Genomic DNA, 24,490 nt, shown 5'->3' with positions numbered 1-24,490 from the left:
TGCTACTGTTATGTTAACAAACAGTGTCCTTAAATAAATATATATTGTAAAATATTATGAACGTAGCTCAAATCAAGCAATCTGATTGGTTCATAGCCGTGCATAATAACCATATACAACAGTTATAATTTAAATCCCTTAGCACAACAAATAGCCTATCACTCCAAAGAAAAAATCACCTCAAAATACCGAAGGGAGGCAGTTTATCTGCACACACTGCAGCTGGTTACACTCGGCCTTAAAGTGTACATTTAGAATATTTTCACCGTTTAAACTTGCCAGACGGCCTTTACTCGACGGGTGGAACTGAAAGAAAGAAGAAAACATAGTAGTGTCCTAATAATAGAACAGATGTGTATTTCAAAGTCTATTGTCCTAAAATGAGCTTTTAGACCACTATCTGGGTCCTGCAACTGTTTTTATCCCTCCCACAACTATACAACTTTGCTTGAAATCACTCAGAAACATTCAAATTAAGTTACGTTAAGAAAACAAGACGACTTATTTTGCTGCATGTTTATTGATGTACATTTGACTATACCTTCACTGTATCAGTGCTTATAATTCTTAATACATATTTTTATTTTCTCAACCGGAAAAGCTATTATTAAGGTACTTGTAAATAACTTGACAGTAGTGGACCTACAAGAGAACGAGCTTATACCCTCACTGCATGGGGAAATGCAGAAAATGGTTTTAAGTTTGAGGAGTAGACTGGATTTGATGTCTCATTTGTCATCTGTGACTAAAAGTGGATAAAAAAAGCCAAAATATGTCAAATATAGTTCATTATCACCTTATTTATAGGCCTAATTCGTGTCTTAGCTAAAACGTTGACACAAACAATTATTATTTTATTAAACCTATACTTGATATATATGTCCTCTTCTATTCATCTGGCTGCAAACGTTTTTGAAACTTAAGGTTGTTAGCTAGAAAAGCGAAAAGACTACAAGAAATCCCAGAATGCTTCTCCCTCCGCGTACGTTCCACTGTACATTACCGTCCGCGCGCGGAACGTTGGATTCCCAGCCTGTAACCGTTAGGAAGCAGCTCAGCCTATCTGTCCCATTCCTTACCAAAATGTCCGTGTTTCAAACGAGATAACATAGCCCAAAATACGTGTATATATTTCAAATTTCTTCCTCGTCGTCTACCGTCTAACGGAGTAGTGAACCGACTTTCCCCGGGGGAAGGTTGACGGTGTAACACCACACCTGAGAAGAAGACGCCGCTCGCATCTTTTCACAGTGAACGTCTTTAAGCTCCATTCTTCGTCAACAAATTTTTATTTTAAACCACGTAAATGAGTTGCAGAGGAGACAGTGATGATGACAGCTGCGGTAAACGGAAGGTCGCTTATGTTTACAGCCCGGAATACATCGAGACTTGCGACAGTTTGTCCAAAGTGCCAAACCGAGTGAGTTGGAGGGGCTAACGTTAGTTTACTACCAGGCTCTTTACTCACTAGCTCGCCTGTTTTGTTGTTATAATTATCCAGTTTGTGTTTTTCATTTCATTTTCATTTCCAGGCGAGTATGGTCCACTCACTAATAGAAGCCTATGGACTCCTTAAACACATGAGGTGAGTGGAAGCTAATGTCAGTTTTTTAACCTTAAAAGAGATCAGAATCTGTTTTAATGGCCAAGTTAACACACCTTGACTTCGGCTTTTTATTGCTGTCAAAGTACTTGCACAGAAATAGACATACGGTTAAAAACAAGGACAACAAAGCTGAACGAGGTAAAAATAAACGTAAAGTAATACAACATACTGCCCTACCCTCGTCCCATACGACAACATAGACATGCAACAACCCTCCAGACCATTACTAACACACACAGTAGGATCACTGACATGCGTTGTCCTCTACCTTTTGTTGATTATGCTTCTCATCTCCAGCACAGTAAAACATGTTTTGAAAGATGGTGGGGTGGTTTTTCTACTTCCTCCATTTTATTAGATTATTACATCAAAGTGTGCTTTTCACATTGAAAAACTGGAAGTTGAGCTCACAGTTTGTACCACTTTTCTTTAAAGTTAAGGAGGGTGATGTTGTATTTTCCCTCCATATCCCAATCCCCGCATGGTCCACTCTACTTTATCAATGCAGTATTTATTGTGTTGATGCAGCAGTTTCTGAACAGTTGCCATTTTATTTTACTGCACTGTGCCAATATTTCTGCAGATTTAAGCTGCACACATGGTCTTTTCTGATCTGAAAGGGATGTCTCACCAGGTTGTAGTCTCCTACAAAGAGCCTGTAGATGTCTGTGGATTACTGTACGTTTATTTACATACAGTATTTTATTTCTCAGCAGAGTTGCTCTGCCAATGCGTGTTGTCCAAGCTGCATGTACCATTATTATTGTTTTTCCCCCCCCCCCCCTCCATTTCTTTGCAGCACCGTCAAACCTCAAGTGGCAACCATAGAAGACATGGCCAAGTTCCACACAGACTCTTACCTGGAGCATCTTCACAAGATCAGCCAGGACGGAGACAACGATGACCCCCAGTCAGTCGACTACGGCCTGGGTGAGAAGAGCCAACACTAATTTTTACCAGCCGGAATAATCTATTCACCTTAGTTATTGAAATCTGTTAATTCTACCCGTCAGCTTTTCACAGACATAAGTCACAAAGTTCTTTACAGGGGCAAACACGAGAAACAAATTGCAGAATGAGGATGCGATAACCATCTTTATTACACAATAATATTGAAAATGCAGATCGGTCAACTTCATGCCTGTCTGAACAGGTGTGTCTCTTATCTGATTTTGAAAAGAATCCACAAAAACAGCAGACCGTAAGGGTAGAAGCAGAGCCTTCCATACTTCAGATGTTAAGGACTAAGGTGGGGTTTGAGGAAAATATGGGCGAAGTTGTCACATATACAGGAGCCTGACTTAAGTACTTAAGTGTAAGAATTTTGACCTAATAAACCCTGTATGCAACAGTGAGCAGGAGAAACGACTTGGACTCAGTAGAATGTCCATTGAAAACACTAAATAGGACACCTTTAACAATTTATTTTGAATGCAGCAGAATTCAGGTTACAAGAGAACATCTATCGACACATTTATGGTCTCAAAATAGTACTGGGTGGTCCTTCTTATTCACTACAGACATGATTTAGACCAATATTTGTGTAGGCACCGGTGTTCATCAAAGCATAATAAAAATACAGAGGGATTAATGTGGGAACATGCACTGCAGTACTTGTTTGTCTGCAGCAGAGGGCACTATAACACAAAATCCAGCAAGCTTACGTCTGCGTACACAGTACACTGTCAAGGTTTTGTACTGCACTTACTGTACAGACATTTGTCTACTTTTGTTGAGATAGGAATACAAAAAAATGTCCCGCCTCAACTGGGTGGGACACGGTCAAAGAAATCCCACCATGGTCTGTTGTTCTTGGATGAGCTGCTCCGAGGTCCACCCTTCTCCAAAGTTTACATTTCTAACTTTAGACCAATCTTCAGTTTCACCCAGCTTGTTTTTGTTCCCTTGACTCATTCCCTATCTGTCTCCCTCCGTTCTTTGATTCGCCCTCGTCCATTATCGCGCTTATTTATGCCCTCGACTCATCCTTCTTGTTACTTCCTCCTTTTGTGTTCTGCACACCTCTCGGGTCCATCCTTCCGTCTTGTTACAAAGGCAAACTGCTCCACCTTTTCCTGGATTGAGACATTTCTCTCTTCACCATCACTCTCCACCGTCTCTTTCATTTATTTTACTTCACACTTCATTGTTTCTTTGTTTTGTTTCAGATCCCTTTTCCACCAATCACATCCATGTACCTCCTTCAATTCTGTCTTCCTTGTCTCCTTTTTTTCCCCTTTTTCTTTCTGATCATTTTTATTTACAGCCCATCAGTTTTCTTTACCCTTTTTTATGACGGCTCGATTTAGCCTTAAGAAGTACTGCCTGTGCCAAAAATAAAGTTAAGGCAAAAAGATTTACATTCCTTTTTTATAGATATTCAAGTGCATTTTTTCTTTTAAGAAACACTCAAATATATCTTAGTGCTATTCCCCATCTCTCTCCCCTTTCAAGTCTAAGCTGTCCTATCAACAATAAAGGCTTAAAAATGCAGCAAAAAATAATAATTTGAATAATATCAGAGTGCTGTTTCATGGCACCGTGGGCTCTGGTAATTATTTTGACATTTGATTATGTTTTTCTACATCTACGTCTCTCTCCCTCCAGGTTATGACTGTCCAGTGGTGGAGGGGATATATGACTATGCAGCAGCAGTAGGGGGCGCTACACTGACAGCAGCCCGGTGTCTGCTGGATCAAAAGTGTGATGTGGCCATTAACTGGGCAGGAGGGTGGCACCATGCCAAGAAGTAAGTCCCGCTATTTAGACAGAAGATAGATGGATGCCACTAAGTTCAATCATGTTTAGGCACCTCCAGCTGTCCTCATCAGTTCGATAGATGGGGCTGCTGGGGCGCTGCATGCTAAGGTCCGGTTTTCAAACCCTACAGTTTTGATTCTCTCTCTCTCTTTCTCCCAGGGATGAGGCGTCAGGTTTCTGTTATGTGAACGATGCTGTGTTGGGAATCCTCAAACTGAGGGAGAAGTACGAGAGGGTCCTCTATGTGGACGTTGACCTGCATCACGGAGATGGTACTCACAACAAGAATCCAATCAAACAAACATCCCTAAAAAATCTTTAGCCTGTTTTACTTATTCATCATCAGGCTGAAAATCAGTTAAACCGGTTTACTCATCTGCAAACCTGCAGATCCCTCCAACAATATGTGGTGTAAGTGTCAAGGTTGAAGCATCCAGTTTATTCTTTATTGTTTTTTTTTCTTCTCTCTTTCTCTCTCTCGCAGGTGTGGAGGATGCCTTCAGCTTCACATCCAAAGTCATGACCGTCTCCCTGCACAAGTTCTCTCCTGGATTCTTCCCAGGTGAGACTTGCATATATTTACTGTGTGTTTTAAAATGTAACATCCTATATTGTGAGACAGTGTAAGATAAGTGTGTATATATCTAGGTACGGGTGACCTGAGTGACACAGGGCTGGGTAAAGGCCGTTGGTATGCCGTGAACGTCCCGCTGGAGGACGGCATCAAGGATGACCGATACTACCAGATTTTTACCAGGTACACACACACACGCACACACACACACACACACACACACAAAGTATTAGGAATTTCCTACGCAGCGCAGAAGCAACATGTTTTTCTCAAGGACCCCTGCGAAGAAATTCTATTTTCCCTTCACTCTCCTGACTCATTCCATCCAGAGATTAAAGTTCAGGGTCAGTTCCTTGGTGCTAATGCAGTTTCAGCGGTTTAACAAGGACACTTGGACAAACAGCAGGGTAGTCCTTCCAATGTCAGGGCTTACATTTTGGATTTTCTCATTGAAGTTCCTTTTATTGAAGCTGATTTTGGCGCTTGTGTCTGTTTGGTGCCAAAAAAAACTGGAATATACACTATAGTTTCACCAGGTTGTCCGGTGTTAAGTTTTATACCCTGGTCTGGGTGAATACTTGATTCTGATTGGCTGCAGGGTGTCTATAAAAAAAGTGATGTAGGACACCTACTAAAGGAGGGTGAAACTGACTGTTTACTGTTCTAAATGAATACGCTACATTAAAACAAAAAGGAAATGTTAATCTGTCATTTCCAACACTGTGCCTTGTCCTCTGAACACCACAGGATGGCGCTAACACACAAGCTCCAAGAAGTATCTCACATTTCCCCTCCTGGCAAATGACATTATCTCACATCCTGTTCGCTGCTCAGGTCGCCACTTCAGGCTATGGCCGAAAGTAACGTTACATATCACAGATAAAATTGTTCTTAAAAGTCCTTATATTGTTTTGGGGACAACAACATGGCTGGATAGCTAACTTGTCTCGCTGTTAAACATATTTTCAAATTATTTTTACTAATTTCCAGCTGATCGCGGTGGCTGATTCCAGAAAAACATACGATCAGACATAGAATGCTGCTACGTCAGAGCAGCCAAAGCGTCAAAAGCTGCTTAAAACATATAATGAAGATTTGATCATATATGCCAGGTTTTATTTCTTCTATTTGCCTTGCAATTAAGGAATGTAATGATCCGAAATCAAGCAGCACCCATACTTTAATGCTCACTGGGATGAGAATTATTTAACAGCTCATAAATAATTTCTAGGTGGTGACTTCTGATTGGTGGAACTGACTGTAGGCTGGTGTTTTGGCACTTCTGAATGGTGGAACTGGCTAAAGACTGGTATTCCATCACTTCTGATTGGTGGAACTGACTATAGACTGGTGTTCCATCACTTCTGATTGGTGGAACTGACTATAGACTGGTGTTCCATCACTGCTGATTGGTGGAACTGACTATAGACTGGTGTTCCATCACTGCTGATTGGTGGAACTGACTGTAGACAGATGGTCCACAGTAAAATGCTGTGTAGAACAGAAGCTACAGCTAGTCAGAGTTTGATGCAAGCATCGGTGGAAATCTTTTTTTTCTATCATTATCAGACACTACTTAAATGCTATTATTTGGAGTTAAAACATACTTGTTCTTGATTGGCACAGCCTACATCATCAATGGGTAACAACATGTTTACTGCTGTCTTGTTTTGCAGAGTAATGCAGGAAGTGCGTGCACAGTTTAACCCGGAGGCGTTGGTCATGCAGCTAGGTGCCGACACCATGGCGGGCGACCCCATGTGCTCCTTTAACATGACCCCGGTGGGGGTGGGAAAGTGTCTGCAGCATGTCTTGGAGTGGCAGCTACCTACACTGCTGCTGGGTGGAGGTGCGATGTATGAGTTTGTTTATTATTCTGGCTGAGGTTTTGTTTTTGGATGTAATTGGATGTCCATATGTTGGAGTGTTTGCATGTGTTAACTATGTGTGTCCCCGTATAGAAGCGTGCACTTAGTGTATTGAAATACTCCTAATGAAAGGTAGATGATTAACCATGTTCTCTCTGTGTATTTGTATCTGCTTTGGATCTTAGTGATCCCCTCATTTGTGCACGGTTACACACACATGGATTTACTCTCACACACACACACACACACACACACACACACACACACACACACACACACACACACACACACACACACACACCGTGCTCTGTTCCAGACCCCTCAACCCTTGGCCAGATGATAGCTACTGCTTATACGACACAATGAAGCCATTTTACTCAACTACAATCCCACCTCTCTTCCTTTCTTTCCCTTCCTCTCTGTCCTACATACTTTGTCTCAGTTATATCCTCCTCTTTTTCTTGGATCTTGTCATTCTCTTGATTTCACTGAAGTTTATCCTCTTTAACCTTCTCTCTTTCTAATTGTCAATTGGTGTGTGTGTGTGTGTGTGTGTGTGTGTGTGTGTGTGTGTGTGTTTGACCTAACATTTGGTCTTGTTAGCATCTTAGTTTGTTTTAGCGAGTAGCAAGTATTTTGGCTGTGCTGGCTAAATTTGAAAACAAATTAATTTCCCCCCATTCTGTTTTTCAGTTCATGTCTTTATCTCAACGTCCTGTTTATAAATCCTAAGTGACTAGATTCATTGAAATATAACGTTTCAAAAACGTGTTTGCTTGACAACGTTGGCTGTATTTAGTCATGGTCAGAAAAAGATTTGGATTCAGGAATCATCAGCATCTGACAAATATGTTGCATGTGATCACAAAATGTCCTCACTATATCTGTCTTTGTCTCCTTCTTTCTCCCCAGGAGGTTATAACCTGGCTAATACGGCTCGTTGTTGGACCTACCTGACGGCAGCGGTGCTGGGAAAGACTCTCTCCTCTGAGATACCAGACCACGAGGTATGACAACACACACACACACACACACACACACACACACACACACACACTCTCTGTCTCTCTCCCTCTCCCTGTTGTAGCTACAGTTGCCCACATTCACATATTCCCACATGAACACAAACGCGCTCATTCATTGTACTGTCACACAAAATCACAGGCCAACACACACACATAAAAAACACAAACACACCCCCTTGTGTTCACTGTCTGCTGAGTCACTCCATCTAATCAAAGATGGCCGCCTTCTTCTCAATAAAAGGGTTTGTCTGCAGGTGACTCAGAGTGTGTGTGTCTGTGTGTGTGTGTGTGTGTCTGTGAGAAGGGTACACGTGTTGACAGTTCCTTGCTGTCTGCCTCTTCTAACACAGGCTTCTCTCTCCTTTTTTGGCATTACGGTGACATTTTATAGTGGTTGTTGGAACCATTATGTAACTTTGTGTTTTGTTTTGCTTATATACCACGTGGGTGACATTTATGCAGTTTTATGCCTAATCACTGGGCGCAGAATTGTCACCAGAATGCATGAAGATAATCACCAGTCAGAGGCACACAGGTGAGGTGTAATGACAACAATTCTGTCGTTGCTTCCACATGATACAAGTCTTCCGTGATCACGCTTCACCCCCACCCCTCAGCCACACAGTTGCTACGTTGTCAAGGAGGACACATGATGAACTAGGGCTGGGCGATATGGCAAATAAATATGTTCACGATACTTTTTTCCATATTGACCAATATCGATATTTATTACTTTATATATAATTTGATAATGCCTCCAGTTTGTAGAGCATCCTGTTAATGACTGAAGCATGAAGAAACCTGAGGGATCAGTAGTTAAACTTTGGAATATAGTTTATTAACATAAAAAATAAAATAACGTAATGTAAGATTGAACTGTGCAAACATGACTTGGTTTAGAGTACTGTATATTTTGTGATAAAAGAATATATTGAATAACATCTAAATGTAAACATTTAACTTATATGTTATATAATATACAAATAATGTAAATAAAATTAAAAGCTGTGACTGCTGTCACATTTACTTTTTACATAGAGCAATGGTCACATTTTCAAACTCTTTGTGTTATTACGAAGTTTCCTGCAGGCCACCATTAACAGGATTAAGAAACACAACATGGAGACCTGTGGTTATTCCACGTCATTGTGAACCCTAAACACTTTAAGTGGAACTTAATCTGGTTATTCAACGTAATTAGGTCATAGTGTGGATGTAAACAAGTGAACCTACTAAGACACTTCATAAGGAAGAAAAAAACATCCCAGTAATGTATGTTTGCAAAGGAAAGCACATGTGTGGCCACAAATTTTCCTCATTATGCTAACGGCTAAATCTAATTGACCCGCCCTTTCTCCAAATAGAAATCAGTAGACCCATCTATTTTTCTTGCACACACAAAGAGCCTCTTTCTCCAGCAACAGCTTTTTGGACCTTGTCTTGCTCAAATGTAATGAATAGCTATGAGTGCGCTTGTGCGTGATTGTGCGTGCTTGTGTGTGTGTGTGTGTGTGTGTGTGTGTGTGTGTGTTCTGACCATAATGAAAGTACCTCTTGTTTCTCCTTGTCAGCATCCAATGGCCCTAAATAGCCTTTGACCTCATTAAGAAGCACTCACTGAAAACAAAGCAACTATCAGTGCAGGCAGCTGCCACAGATGATGCAAGGACGCACAGACAGACACACACACACACAAACACACACACACACACACACACACAACAACAACACACTTTTCCTAACTTTAATATTAAGGTGCTTATTTTTCCAATTTAGTGGATAATATAGATTTTATTTTGAAAGTAATTGTCTACTGAATTTGTGGCAATACACAACTTTACACAGGTTTGTGTGTGTGTGTGTGGGGCCCTGTCTGTCCCCGTTGTGCTCGATAAGAGGGGCATTTATCCATGATGACCAAGCAAAGCTGAAGTTCCAGCGACACAGGGAACAAAAACTACCTTTGTACCCTTTTCCTGTGTGTGTGTGTGTGTCCACCCTTCTGCTCTATTGTAGACAAAACCACACATTCATTACAGCCATATAATGTACTGTCCTGTTTTATAGCATTTTTGTGTTTCATTGTATCATACATTGCCACCAATGTGGACAAAACAACTGTTACCCGAATGGGAAACTATCAGTTAGGCAGTTGCACCAAGTAAAAGTAAAATAAATTCTTATTTGTTTTCACTGTGCTGCTGCACTTCAAATATGTCCTTAACTGACAAATGTCTGTAAGAATAATTGAAATAATAAATGATGCTTCATCTTGTTTCAAACACCCAAAAACTGTTTGTTTTTATCTCCTCAAATCTCACTGAAATAAATCCAACAAATGTATGTTGGTCTGATTTTGATTTAAATATTTTGTTTTTAATGGAATCAACTTTATCCTTCTCTTCTTAGTGCCCAAAAGGGCGAGTCTTTGGCATGCGCAAGCCCTAGACCAAATGGTTAAAAATAGTAGTCTAAAAAACACAAACATTACTCACAGTTGGCAAGTCACATTAACAATAGTGCTATAATATTCACTGATTACCAGACAAAATATTACACTGCGGATAACCCCCACAGTGACCCTGTGTCTATCACACGTATTATACTCCAATATCTTATAAAAACAGAAGTTGAAGTGCCTTTTGTAGTTCGAACCAGGACTCGAGCTTTCGGGTCAAAAGTCATTAACCCTGCGTGTTGACTTATATTGTCTGCTAGCAGTTAGCTGATCGTGGTTGACCCATTGTGTGATAGTAGTGGAGCCAATCTGTGTGTGAATCAGGGGGCAGCAATATGGGGCTTGGTAAGAATAGCCACAAAGGTCAGAGTTTGATTGAAGTCTCTGATTGGACAGGCACAGGGATTGTCTTTATAACCCTTTGTTGTTTTTAAAGAAAGTGTTCATCTTGCTTGTGATTACTATTCCATTTGAACATTTATTTGTAATGATTGAGGTCCACATGCTGCGCTTTTGAACTTTTTAAATTCAATAGAAGTTGACAGCACAAGGAATCTGGGAATGTTAAAGAGATAGTTTGGTTTTTCTGAAGTGGGGTTGTATGATGAACTAATCCTTAGTGTATTAGCTACAGTAGTTGGCGGTCTACACGGTCCCAGTTTGGAAAAGCAGGGAGGAGTACTGACACGGATGCTGGATCACTGAGTTTAATGGTGCGACTTTGTTTGTTATTTTTTTTGGGATCCTAACCCCCTTCAAACACCAAACTAACCGACCAAGGCAGCGGTAGAACAGCAACTCCCATGTTCTACAAGCTTGGTCATCAACAACAAAAAATTGACATTGGCTATCAGACAAATTGTTTTTATAAATCAGTATTAGCCCAGAATTTCAGGATCGGTGCATCCCTATAGTGCAGAGTTTGGTGAACAGTTAGAGCTGTCCGTGTGACTTACTTTATCACCCCAGACCCCTCCTCTTCTCTAAAAGGTTTTCGGTCATTTCCCAGCAGCTGAATTCCTCCCAGCCGCGCTGTTCTGATAAAAACAAACCACAGATCCAAACTTCCTGCGGCTGCCTCAGCGGGCTAACACGCATACTATGAACTCACAATGTGGGTGTGAATCCAGCTCAGATCCTTTTGTCACATACAGTACTGCCCCCTCTCTCTGTCACTTTTCTCTTTCCTATGTCCACTGCATGCCCACGAAGCACATATTGTGAATGCAAAAAATATTCTCAAACAGAAACTGGCACCTGGATTTGCTTGACAAGCAGATTCTCACATTCAGACCCATAGTCTACATTCTCTGGGCAAAACTTGACTTTTGGATTTTTTAATTTAATAGTAATGATTAAATACATTAAAGAACTGCTGGGAATTGGTAGGATAGGCTAAGTGCTCCTCTGCACCAAAAATGTATCCGCGTTTGTCCGGGAACAGAAGTAATTACAAATGTGTGTCTGTCTCAGAGCCACACAGGAAGGGAGGACGTCTCTGGTCCCAGATTGGCAGCGGGGAAGCGTCACGCCTCTTTACTTCCTACTTCATCTTTCCCTGTCTGCAGCCACTTCCTGTCCTGCCCCTCGCTGCCGTCAGGGATGTGTCGGCTCCCAGAGTCACAGGCTCAATCACCGGAAACATTACCGGGGAGGGGGGGGAAGATGTGCGTGCGTGCGTGCAATTTGCCTGTTTAGAAAATAAAATAGAAATTTGTGTTATTGATTTTCGTTGAAACGTCTTGCTGCGGTAGATTATTTGACTGAATCATGGAGGGGAAAGTGTTTGGTGAATGTTGGGATGTACCAACAATGAGCTGAAAGAGTCAGCTTTCGGTATTGTTTACCTTTAGGGAGTCGTATCTGTGTTGCAGTTGTCTTTAATGTCTGTTTGTGTTTCAAGTTCATGGACGGGCTTGATCCTAGAATACAGGATCATTAGTCACATTATCTTCATTTTTATGAAGATGGCTCTGTATTTATAATACTTTGATTTTTTTCCTGATTTGAATTCTTTTAACTCTTTTGCAACTGTTTTCTTCCTTTTTATATCAGTTATAACTGAGGTCAGCCATAGTAGACAGTGAAATCATTTTACCTTAGTTTCGCACATAACACATTAACTTTACTGTGATCAGAGTTACACAAAATGTTTGTTTTACTATACGTTCACTAATTTAATGCATTTGCATGTTTACATCAAATTTTTGTGTTTTAGAAAATATGCAAAAGAGGGCTTTACTTTTTATTTAAAAAAATATTAACACAGGCCTGTATCGGTTTCATACATACTGGTAGATGATCTACTGTATAAATAGGACACAATATTTCCACATTTTTGTAAACGTTACAAATTGTAATTTATTAAATACACAAGCAAGGTATTGTTCTGCTAAGTGTTCTCAACAGGTATGGTTTTAAAAAGTTTGACACATAACGGTGCAAATCTTGTTCACTGGCTCATTCGGGCTCAACTGCTTTTGGCTTTCCTGATTTAAAAAAAACAACATAGAAATAGTATTTGTTGCCTTAAAAGGAAAACTGACAGACAAACCTATGAAAAGTTGGATTTTTTGAAGATGTAGGGAGGATGGGAGAGTCCAGATGCAGAGAGAGAGGGAGGTGTACGTGTGCTATGGGACTGACTCGGGCATCGGGCCCTTTTCTTTCCTTGTTGAAAACATTTATTAGATGGCAGCTTGATTGCAGACAGAGTCCATTTGTTTTCTGAAACTTTTTCCCCTCTGCTGTGCAGCTCTTCATCCTTCAGAGCTGGAGACCCTGCTGATCGCTGCAATAACAAACAGACACACACTCTGCTGTCAACAGATGGGCTTGTGCATACGAACACACACTCAAACGTATTCACATACACGTGCTTGTCTTTCTACTCACCCATGAGCTTGGACACATACACAATAATACACACACTTGTACTTAAAGCTACATCGTCTAAGAATATCTCCCATCTAGCAGTGAAATTGTATACGACAACCAACTGAATATTACTTTGTAGCACCTCCCATTCCGAGCGCATTTAAACTCCTACGGTGGCAGAACGCAAAAGTAGCATCCGTTAAAGTTCTTTTTTTGTTGTTGCATTGTTTGGCAGAAATTTACAATCTTTCATACAATGTACATGCAAAACATATTTATAAAACCTTTTTTTTTACTGCTTTAAAATAAAAATAAAGCTGCATCAAGGCCACTGTTTCTCATACAAACAAGCTCAAACAGTGAGTGATGGGCAGAAGGTCCATGTTAAGGGCTATAGTAAATAATCGGAGACCTTCCACTATTTATCTCTCTGTGTGTCTCTGCCAGAGACACTGGAGCCAGTCAGCGGCTATTTTCTGTCTCCTGACCCTGTCCAGGTGACGTAGATACGCTGCGTCACTAGATCGTGCACCAACGTCTCTCCCTTTTGTAATGTATTTTATTCAGCATCAATTCTTCTTTTTCTCTCATTCTACCGATCCCTGTAGTCTGAAAAGTACTAGGAATTGTACCAATATTATATAAATGTAGGAAAATAGTTCTCTTAGGAGTGTCTGCACCTCTCTCTTTCTCGTTTCCTCTTTCTCTCTTTCTTCCCATGGTCGTCCAAGCCGTGCGTGCGTGCGTGCGTGCGTGCGTGCGTGTGTGCTGCTGCTGCTGCTGCCTGCTGGACAGCAGGGGACAGAGCACTGGGTTCATGGGAATACATAGCGGGTGTGCATGTGTGTTAAGTAACTCTCATGTTGAGCTCTGTTGAGACCGGAGGTAAGACACAGAAACTCATCAGAGCTAATTGGAAACAGAGACACACACACACACACACACACACACACACACTTAAAGACACCTGCGATATTTGCTAACATGTACTCACACAAGAAAATATCCTTGGACTACACATACACACACACACACACACACACACACACACACACACACACACACACACACAGGGCTATTACACAAAGACAAAGTGGTCTTTGTCTTTCAAGTACATCAAAATATACTCCTGCATGTTGGCTCAGGTGTTTGTGTGTGCGTGTGTGCGTGCGTGTTTTGCTAACAGGCTTTGAAGTCTTCTCTAATGACATCCATCTAATCCACTAAAGAGTTTCAATCCAATACAAGATATTCCTGTCTTTAAAATGGCTGTGGCATTAGGGGACAAATCATTACGGGATGTTTGCAGAATCACTTTGCCAACTTAAAGGAGCAGCCTCAAATGATGGGAAGTGTGTGTTGTCTTAACTTTGAGTCCGACAATATCAATATAACATTTAGTTGTGAAACAATGAAATGATTACTCAAAAGACCAAAAATTCCTCTACGTCTGCTAGCCACCACCCTTTTCAAATGAATATTCTTGCTAAATGTTTGACTATAATTTCAGAGACGATCCTTTTTTTTTAATGTATGTAGTAAGTTTTGAGTACGGGTCTTTAGTTTTAGACCTCATTCACGATGGCTTGTTCGGTGCGTTCTACTGATTCTTCCCGGTCACTGTGAATGTGCTGACGCACTAGTGGTCAGACCTGACCTCCAAGTATGTTTTGCTCTCGTGGCACTGAGTCACAGCCCAACAAATTCCTTGAAAATATGTTTTTTTAACTGACGTGCTCTGGTTTTAACTTCTAGTTGAACCCCACTCTCTGGATTTCCACCTGTTTTTCTTTTCTTTTCTTTTTTTAATATTTGCTGGTTTTGTTTCATGGAATTGGTCCAACCCTGCATTAACTGCCAGGAGCCTTTGGTATGTGCTGAAATAATCTCGGCCGGGGTTTTTTGTTCATGTTGGTGTGGCCAAGGCTGTCAAGTGGAAGTTTGACTGATTTGTGGTTCCTCGTCTGGGTTCTGCATTACATTTTCTTTCTGTCCATGAACCAGACTAGACTGTGTCATTTGTTTTTGTAAATGCAACTCCTACACAGCACACTGACTGCAGAAAATAAATAAAGAACATGTGTCTATCTGAAAGCTCCGATGTGTTTCTTTTTAGCCACACAAGTGGTCTGGCTCTAGCGAAAGTATTGGTGCACGACTTTCATCCAGACAGAAACATCTTGACAAATATCTGACAGATTGCCATGAAATTTGAAGGATGAATCCTAATGACTTTGGTGAAGCCCTGACTTTTCCTCTTGCGCCACCATGAGGTTCACATTTGTTTTTTTGAGTGAGATTTCTCTACAACTATTGGATGGATTGGCATGACCCCTGGCATAGACATTCATGTTTCCATCGGGATGAATTGTTTTAAAAATGTAATCCTCTTTTCATCTAGCGTCGTCATCAGGGGAAAATTGTAACTTGTCCAATACTCTGGTTTATGACCAAATACCTGCCAAACTAACGACGTTGCCATTAATAACAAGCTCTGTCTGCTTTGATTGGTCAGTGTTTCTGGGTTTTCCAAATGTGCTTTCTCTGCATGTCTGCATCGTCATTGGGTCTGTAATGGCACTGTAGCGGCACTTTCTAGTTGTGACATCACAACTGTCCATGAGTGCTGAGGGCTGATTTAAAGGCACTGTTTCTGAATACGGACTGTGTGCATTTCTCTGTGGATTTATTATTTCATGGTATTTATATAGCATGTCCTCAACCTGTTTTATAATTTAAGAAAAAAGACATGGAAATATCACTTTTTACAATAGAGAACCTTTAAAGGAATGATCCCTGAATGCCTGTGTAAATATTAATCACCAGTCAATTTCACAATCCAACTCTTTACAGTCCAAACAGAGCCCAAAATGTTCCAGGACAGCAGCTGCATTCTTTAAAACCAAGACAAAGAGAAGAAAGTGTACTCTGGCGCTCTGCTGCAGTGTCTGTGTGCAGATGTCAGGGATGAAAATACAACCGTGAATACGGAAAAAGGGTAAAGTGGATTTGTGAAATCGATAAATCCAGAAGCTGTTATAATGATTGTTGTGATGTGATGTCTAGTTCTTTACAGAGTACGGACCGGACTACTCGCTGGAGATAAGCCCAAGCTGTCGACCAGACCGCAACGACGCCAAACACCTGGACCAGGTCATCACCACCATCAAAGGTGTGTGTGTGTGTGTGTGTGTGTGTGTGTGTGTGTGTGTGTGTGTGTGTGAGAGAGAGCACAGGTGTGTCTGTTTGTGTGGGTGTGGAGGGTAAATAAGTGTGTTTGTGTGTGTCTTCCTGAACCCTCTCTCACCTAAAGCCCTTTTGTCTCTGCATGGCTCTTTTTATGTGTGGTTTCATGTTTCTCTTCTTGTTTCTATACGTCTCTGTGTGGGATGAAAGTATGATTTGTTCTTCTCTTTGTTTTCCTCCCTGTGGCTCTTAACATCCTTTTGTGTGTGTTACACACCACTGACCCTGCTCTTTTACCCACAACCTCAGTCAGTGTTCATCTTGTGGTATTTCTTCCTTTTTGCATCTTTCTATATCTTCCTTCATATGTGTGTTTGTACATTAATCTGGGGTGTATGTGTAGCTGTGTGGTTAAGCCTAAAGCCAGGCCTTTGGTCTCAGCGCTGACAGCCCACAGAACCCAGGAGAGTTTCTCCGGCAGGGTGAAACTTAGGCGAAAAGTTGAGCGGCGGGATGATTATTGTAAGGAGGGTGAGGTCAGGAACAAGCAAGGAGTAAGTCTAAAAGTTTATTTCCCCAGCGTTACGCTGTATAGAGCCAAGTTTCTGAGTTCTGATTTTGATGATTTCAGTGTCACAAAAATGTTCAAGATCCGGAGTGTGGAAGTGTTAACCACAGAGTAACAGGAAATCCTCCTTCCTTTCTATTTGTCAGTCAAATGGGAAATTTGACACAGCAGTTATTCATTCTGTGTGTCTGAGAGAGTGTGACTGAATTAAATATGCCCAAAATCTGGTCACAACGCAGTCTTTTATATTCAGAGGTTAGGTTGAAAAATGTAAGTTATATATATTTTGTTTTATTCTGATTCATCTTGGAAGACCTGAAAAGCTTGAGTTGAATTTTGTTTGCTCCAAACTACAGAAGAATAAACTAACTTTGTCATGAAAACCATCAAACAATCCTAAATTTAAGGGATTGTTTTAGGTCTCCAGTTGGCTTTTTTTTTTCTCCCAGGAAATTTAGACTTCTCTATCACCTGGAAATCCAGTGCTTTGCTTAAATGGACTCGGCCAAATTCATGAGAATACTGCAAGGCAGACATAAGCGCTGCATTAAGTCTGAAACCACATGTATGCTTGTATGTAGCACAAAAAAAATGTAGGTAAGTGAATGCCACCTATAAACACAATAATTAATTTAGTGTTGGCTTTTTTAATTGATCTCATGTTCCAGTGCCTACGTGGTCTTAATAATTCATTTTTCCCTCCGCTATGCTGACCAGCTGTTCTAAAAAGCATTTTGTTTTTGTTGTGATAGACAATGGGAGTGTACAGCATATCAAGCTTGAAGCTATTATGAAATTATCAAACATGTCAGCTGGACTGCAACAAATAATAAGTGGTGACAGAAAGTAAGCGTTCGGGGGTGGTGGCCTGGAAATACTCAGCCATGTCTAGGATTAGGCATTGAGAACCGGTTCCAATTATGAATTGTTTCAAAAAATTACAATTTCAATGGAATCGTTTTTGTCTATTGGAATCAAATCGTAAGGTTCAAAAGTATGGTTTTGAATCCGATCATCGGTTCCAAATTTAACAGGTGCAGGTTTTGGTTTCCGTAGTGGCCTCCGTATTTCCAGGCGCCTGTTGTGTTGCAGCCACGGAGCACACTAAGCGAGGCTCTAAAGTGTGGCTTTATTTTACTTTTTTTTAAAAGCCCGGTAAAACAAAAAAAAAAAAAAAATGTTTCTCCTGTGTCCCGCTTTAACTGCACCCCAAAAAGAATCTGAATCAAGAATCAATAGTTGAAATCCAAATGATTGCCCACCCTGCATACATATATGAAAGGTTGATATACACACACACATATATATATATATATATATTTTTTAAATAGGTAAGTTTTAACTGTCCAAACTACAATGTGGGACCGGTGTTTAAAAAGCTATTTTTTTCCAGCTGGAAACTTTGACACTGTGTGAATGGAAAGCCAAAAAAAAGAAGAGAAAATATGTGTTGAATTGAATCCGCATAGAGCAGACATGGTATCAATTAGCATCTAAAACTTCATGCATTTAAATGGCTCATCTTACTATAGCTAAATGGCAAATACCCTGTTGGATGTTGTATCAGTTTATCCAAACAGCATTAAGGTTCTCTGATTTTGAAAAACTCCAGGTCACGTCAAATCAGGGGAACAGGAGTTTATTTGCCGAAATTCAGTTGGTCTGTTGGCTCGCATTAAATCATCATCACAACCGGAGGGGTTGAAAGTATCGCTGGTTTACAGTCATACGGCTTTTATTAGGGGCGACAGAGGGGATGGGTTGATGACTGGATGGATGGATGGAGAGAATAAAAGGGAAGAATAAATGAAATGCAGACAAAGATGGAGAGAAAGTGGGGAAATGTGTGTTTGGCTGCTGCGTCCCATCTGCCTCTCCCATCAGATCTCAACTTCTCTTTCCTGTCTTTGCTCAGTCATTCGGTCTTTAAGTTTTAAGTTTGTGAATTTACATAATTTACAGTTCTTGAAAATATGTTTTGATTTTACAGCTTCTTTTTTTTCTCACAATATCTAAATTCCCTGCCTCCACTTTTTTCTTTTCTTTCTTCCATTGAAGTTTCGTCCTGCTTTCAACCTGTCACATCTGTTTTGTGTGCTCTTTCATTTTGTCTTTTCTTTTATGCCTCTTTTGTCTCTTCTGCCATTTTGTGCCATCCGTCAAGTCAGAAACTTTTTTTTTTTTTTTTTTAGCCAAATGTCTCCAAGTGCTTCACCACACGACTAAGACACACTAAACCACCAACGAGCGTATTAGAATTTTAAATATCAGAGCAAATGTGCGTTTCTTTTGTCTCTGTCTCTGATTATGGAAAAGACCCACATGTCTGCTGACTTAACTAATGCACACACACACGAACACAGAATAACAATAGGCGACATAATACACACACACACACACACACACACACACACACACCCCTCTAGGCACTCCACATGACATCATTGGGGTGGATAAGTGTTTCACTGGTTTGGAAGTGCTGTGCTGCTTATAAACATTGGTTTCCCTGAGAAACTGGGCAGTGTGACTTGTGCTTGTATGTTTATGTGTGTGTGTGTGCGTGTGTGTGCCCACATCTGCTCTGTCTGCTGGCACGAATGGACCGTAAAGATTTGAATCTTCGAATCCTTTTTTTATTTGGTGTTATTTGTATAGCTTGTGTTATGTCCCAAACCTGTATGTTTAACTAATGCTGTACACAAGCATCATGCACAATATGAACTCTGCAACAATATTTTGGCGGAGTATGAAAGAATTTCATTTTGTACCAACAAGAAGTGACGCAAGGCACGCATTACTATTTTTCAATATACAGCAAAGTGCCTCACAAAAGATGTTTAACACCAGCAGAAACTGTAGAATCTGCTGTGTTAACATTAGCAATAAGCATGTCGGACATAGCTCTACTGTACGTCATGTTTTGTTCATCAACTTTCTTCATTTTTCAACTTTTATTATACTTTGCTGTACTTAATTAGGTGTTCTTAGGATTAGCTTTGCTTTGAGCTAAATGGTAATAAACCTTTTTCACGGCAGACATGTTGACATGTCATAGTAGGAAAAGCAGAAGTGTATTCAAAACCATTAATGATGGCTGCATTCCATTTAGGAGAGGCCCTGGTACTGTGCATGCTGACTCACTGAAATAGCTTACTGGGACACTTGATGGAAATACGCCTTTGTTAAGGTTATCAATCTAAGATGTGCATTTCCTACTATGAGAAGTCAAAATGTCTGTTGTGAACCAGGTCCACATAGTACATTAGCATTAAACTGATCAGACTTATAAGTCTACATTGTCAGCCTCCATCGTACTTAGGCTCAGCTATACTGTAAGCTGAAGCCTAGCACTCTTTAATTCTCTCTCTTTCATTGTCCTTCTTTCACATTCTCTTCATTCTGTAAAGCACTTTGTTACCTCTGTTTTGAAAAGTTCAATATAGCGCTTTTTTGCTATAAGTTTACATATTTACATGTATGTTAACCGTTGGCTGTCATCTGGCACGTGACAGTTGTATGTTTAAATACTGAAGTCAGCATGTAACGATGCTAATGGTTTGGATGCTACTTTTGTTATTGTATGTTACTCCTTGTAGTTTGTGAGTATACCATCATAATAGCAATTTTAGTGTGCTAATGTGAGCAAGTTATCTGAGGCTGACAGGGAATCGCTAATTATCTTTAGACAGTGATGGAAGTACATTTACTAAAGTACTGTACTTTTTACTGTACTTGTACTTCACTTGAGTATTTCCATTATCTGCTACTTTATACTGTACTTCTGCTTCACTACTTTTTCTTATTCATGGCAGCAACTTTGCAGCCTCCAATTACCAATACAAAGTATTATCAACAAATCAATAATGATGTGTTATTACAGGGAAAAGATGACACTTGATTGATTCCTCTGTAAAATGCAAAAGCTACCCGACAGTGCATTTTCTGGGAAAAAAAATATATAAAAAATATAATAGCTTTCTACCAACATTTGTCGAGATATTTTACTTTGGACCAATGTGTTGGAGAGACATTATGACCACAGGGCTTGCGTGTCTAAAAAGTCATCAAACCAAGGCCTTTTGTTACCAAGTCAGTTAATATATAATAATGAAAGCCAACATGTTTCTCTTACATCAGAAACAACGTTTTATTACCCCAATATAAACTGAATATGACAGAACAAACAAATGATGAACATTGTGACAAGCTTTTGAATATAAGGCTGCTTTAGGGTTTTCTTTTTTGGGGCGGATTACTCAGTCTTTCCTATTGTTTCTCTCTCATACACTTACACTGAGGCTTGTTAAGCGGGTGTGTCAATTTAAATGAGATTTTGATTAGGTGATTGTCAGAGGCGGCAACAGCTGTCTCACTGTGCAGTCACAACTCTGTGTTTACGAGACTGGTAGCGTGATTTCCCAAGGGGCTGCGTCTTGTGTGTATGTGCGTATATTCGGTATAATTAGTGTGTGTGTGTGTGTGTGTGTGTGCAAACTTCTAGCCTTTTTGTGGGACTGTTGTGTGTGTGTGTGTGTGTGTGTGTGTGTGTGTGTGTGTGTGTGTGTGTGTGTGTGTGTGTGTGTGTCTCTTTCTATGCGTTTTTGCATCCTGCTACTCATGCTCATTAATTCTCCCCTGTGCTGACATGCTTGTGTCACACACACAAACAGACACACCTGTGCTTAGACACACACACACACACACACACACACACACACACACAGTATAATACCCCCCAGATGCAGTAGGTTTGCAGGTAGTAAATATCAGAGCCCCATGTCACTTCACCAGAATTTACTGTCTACATCTGGAAAGTGAAGAAGCAGAAAGATGGAGAACGGCAGAGAACAGATGGAAGCTGAAAGGAAGAAAAAAGCTGCAACTTTTTCCCATTTTTTAATCATTCTTTTAGTCTAAAAAAATACAAAAATGTATTTAAAAAAAAAGGGTCCCCATCAAAAGTTTTCAACGCCAATGGGGATGTCCAACTAACTGGCCAACACCTAAACATTTTCAGGAAGATTATTGTACTATAAAACAGATAAAATCATAAATTGAGATTATCAATTTTTTTATTGAGAAAATGTTCTGTAAGCAGTCTTTCATTCAGCGTTGCTGAGGGTCAACTTGTGACCGCTGTTACTCTTTTCTACTACAGTTTTCCTGTTTTTATCACACGTCATGGTAGAGTTTTCCCCTTGTCACAGTAGAGAAACCGCTGCCCCAGGGACTCAGTCAGCAGCTTGTTTGTCCTTAGCTGTCCTCGTTTTAAAGCTCATGTTTACTGATAGAAGCCAATGTGACTCACTTGTGGCTATAACTGCCTTTTGTAATTGTGATTTACAGTAATCAGTGCCTGAATTTGTGGCACACAAACTATTACAAATTGTGAAATGTAGCCAGGGAAAATCTCATTTTATTTTAAAGTACATCCCCATATTGTATTTAAGAGGAATGTTTTATTGCAGTATATTTATTGTCAGTTTATTATTATCAGCCTCAAAATCGTACTACTTCTGACTGCACAAGGCCCGCCTCAGTTTCCCACCAACCTGAGCCACTTGGAACACAATAGGTGTTGATGTTCAGAGTGATTGAAAACTAGTCCTAAAAAAACAAGTTAGCAAAATAAATCGATTGTTACACTGTGAATGGTAGTAGTCTGAATGCAACTGGTACAGACTGAAGAAGACCCACAAAACAACAACTACAGGAAAATTATGGATTCGCATATACTACAGATCCACCACAGCCACTGTGTGCAATGAAGGAGTGATCATGTATGCATTCAGGGGCATCGGAAAAAACATTTTTCCCAGTGAAAACGTCAATTTCACATCACTTCCTTTGGGAAATCAGAGGTGGGAATCAGTGGCTAGAATTGGCTAACAGTTTCCCAGTTGGTGACGCGTTGTTGACAACTGACGTTTGATGTAGGCGACTTTGGTTCACTGAAAATATTTCAATGACAATAAACTGTTTAATGTGGACTAAGGCCTCTTCCAAGAATCATACAGACATAACAGGTTTCAAATTATTCATAAATAGGCCTATGTATAAAAAAACATTTCCGGTGTGTTTTCCTGCAGATAACACCAACAAACCCCTGTCGACGTGCTGTTTGTATGCTCGCATAATAAAACGACAGCAAATCTTTATTGTGGCGTCCATGTTTTCACACACCTGATGCTCTAGGCTACGCCCAACAGTTGGTGGCAGTCATGCAACAAGTTGTTATGCCAAACGCTAATATAACAGAACAAGAAGAATACGTATCCCAACCATGTGAACGCTGGCAGTCGGGGAAAAAAACGCAATCAGGGGGCGGTCCCTGACATTCCCAGGTGGCGTGAACGCACCGTTAGTGCCAGTCTTAACAAGGCTGTGGACTCGGGAACCTCAAGAGGGATGAGTAATCCGGGAGTTTGAAGGTTAATAAATGCCACCACACAGAGCTTCTTTCTATTACGAGGAAGGGTTTTACCGCTGTGGGTCACAGCCACATTCAAGTTCTTTTTTCGTCCTGACAGAAGAAAAGAATCACCCTGTGGTTTTCTGTGGGAGTCATCTATGTCATGCGGCCTCGTTAAAATGAATCAGTTGGAACACAACCTAAAGCCTCACAAACAGGCTTGGTCAGTAAACAAAAATGAGCACACTGTGCAATTTAAAGAGTTTCTGGATGTTGAAATGTCAATCTGTGCTTCTCTAAGATACCGAGTGGTCACATGAGGAGGAAAAACACATGGAAGTATTAAAAAGAGTTTAGTTTCTCTTCTATAAAGCTGCTGCTGTTGTTGTTGTCACTGCAGGCAGAACATGACAGGACTCCACTGACAGCTCCACAATGGCTAACAAACAGGACATCCTCCCTCACTGCGTCAGGCCAATTACTCATCAACCGTTCGTGCGTGCGTGCAAGTGTGCATGCGTGCGTGCGTGCATGTTGTGTTTATTTTTCCTCAATCAGGCAAATTAACATAACAATGGACAAACAAAGCAGCATTGTTTGCAGTGTAACGTAGAAAGTAAACCGGCGACTAGACTTTATAATGTATCTATTGTGTCGTGTGTGTGTGTGTGTGTGTGTGTGTGTGTGTGTGTGTGTGTGTGTGAGAGAGAGTCAGTCAGTCAGTCAGACATGGAAACCAATCTGTGTCCTCATGCAAATAAACTTGCAGTGTTGCTTAGCGTTGTCTCCCTTTTTGCATGCTTGTATTTCCTCGGGAGCGACCAGGCTTACCTCGGCCAGATGTTATTTTGCATTTTCATTGGTACACGTGTGTATTTCTGCCTCCATCTTTGGCTCTCTTGCTTTCTAATATGTGAATGTAACCTCGTTTTGTGTGATGATTTTAACCCCTTTTTTTCTTCCTTCCTCCTCTTCCTCATCCCTGTTCATGTGTATGTGTGTCCGGATGTATTTGTGTTCTTATGTGTGAGTTCACCCATGTACCCCCTTTTCACTCCTCTCATGTCTCTTTCTTTCTCTTGTTTACAGGGAATTTAAAGAATGTGGTTTAGGAGTCGGCAGTTCAGCCTTCTCCTACACACACACACACACACAC

The 24,490-nt window shown here is 40.5% G+C and overlaps 1 protein-coding gene across 1 annotated transcript; it reads left to right on the top strand.

The window, feature by feature from the left end:
- The first annotated feature begins 1,014 nt into the window (after nt 1-1,014).
- On the top strand, nt 1,015-24,490 carry hdac8 (histone deacetylase 8). Its single transcript, XM_034857185.1, has 11 exons — nt 1,015-1,420; nt 1,533-1,585; nt 2,406-2,536; nt 4,214-4,355; nt 4,526-4,638; nt 4,851-4,928; nt 5,015-5,123; nt 6,617-6,789; nt 7,721-7,815; nt 16,235-16,340; nt 24,424-24,490. The coding sequence occupies exons 1-11, from the start codon at nt 1,307-1,309 to the stop codon at nt 24,444-24,446; spliced, it is 1,137 nt and encodes a 378-aa protein (XP_034713076.1). The 5' UTR covers nt 1,015-1,306; the 3' UTR covers nt 24,447-24,490.

Source organism: Etheostoma cragini, chromosome 19 (assembly GCF_013103735.1).
Source record: "Etheostoma cragini isolate CJK2018 chromosome 19, CSU_Ecrag_1.0, whole genome shotgun sequence".
In the NCBI taxonomy this organism is placed as follows: domain Eukaryota; kingdom Metazoa; phylum Chordata; class Actinopteri; order Perciformes; family Percidae; genus Etheostoma; species Etheostoma cragini.
Note: the sequence above shows the minus strand (reverse complement) of the source record. Positions and strands in the feature narration are given on the sequence as shown.

Excerpts from the sequence above, each read along its gene's own strand:
- hdac8 (XM_034857185.1), top strand. The coding sequence starts at position 1,307 with ATGAGTTGCAGAGGAGACAGTGATGATGACAGCTGCGGTAAACGGAAG. Across the intron at positions 1,421-1,532 it reads TGTCCAAAGTGCCAAACCGA|GCGAGTATGGTCCACTCACT; the intron begins GTGAGTTGGAGG and ends TTTCATTTCCAG. Across the intron at positions 4,639-4,850 it reads TGACCTGCATCACGGAGATG|GTGTGGAGGATGCCTTCAGC; the intron begins GTACTCACAACA and ends TCTCTCTCGCAG.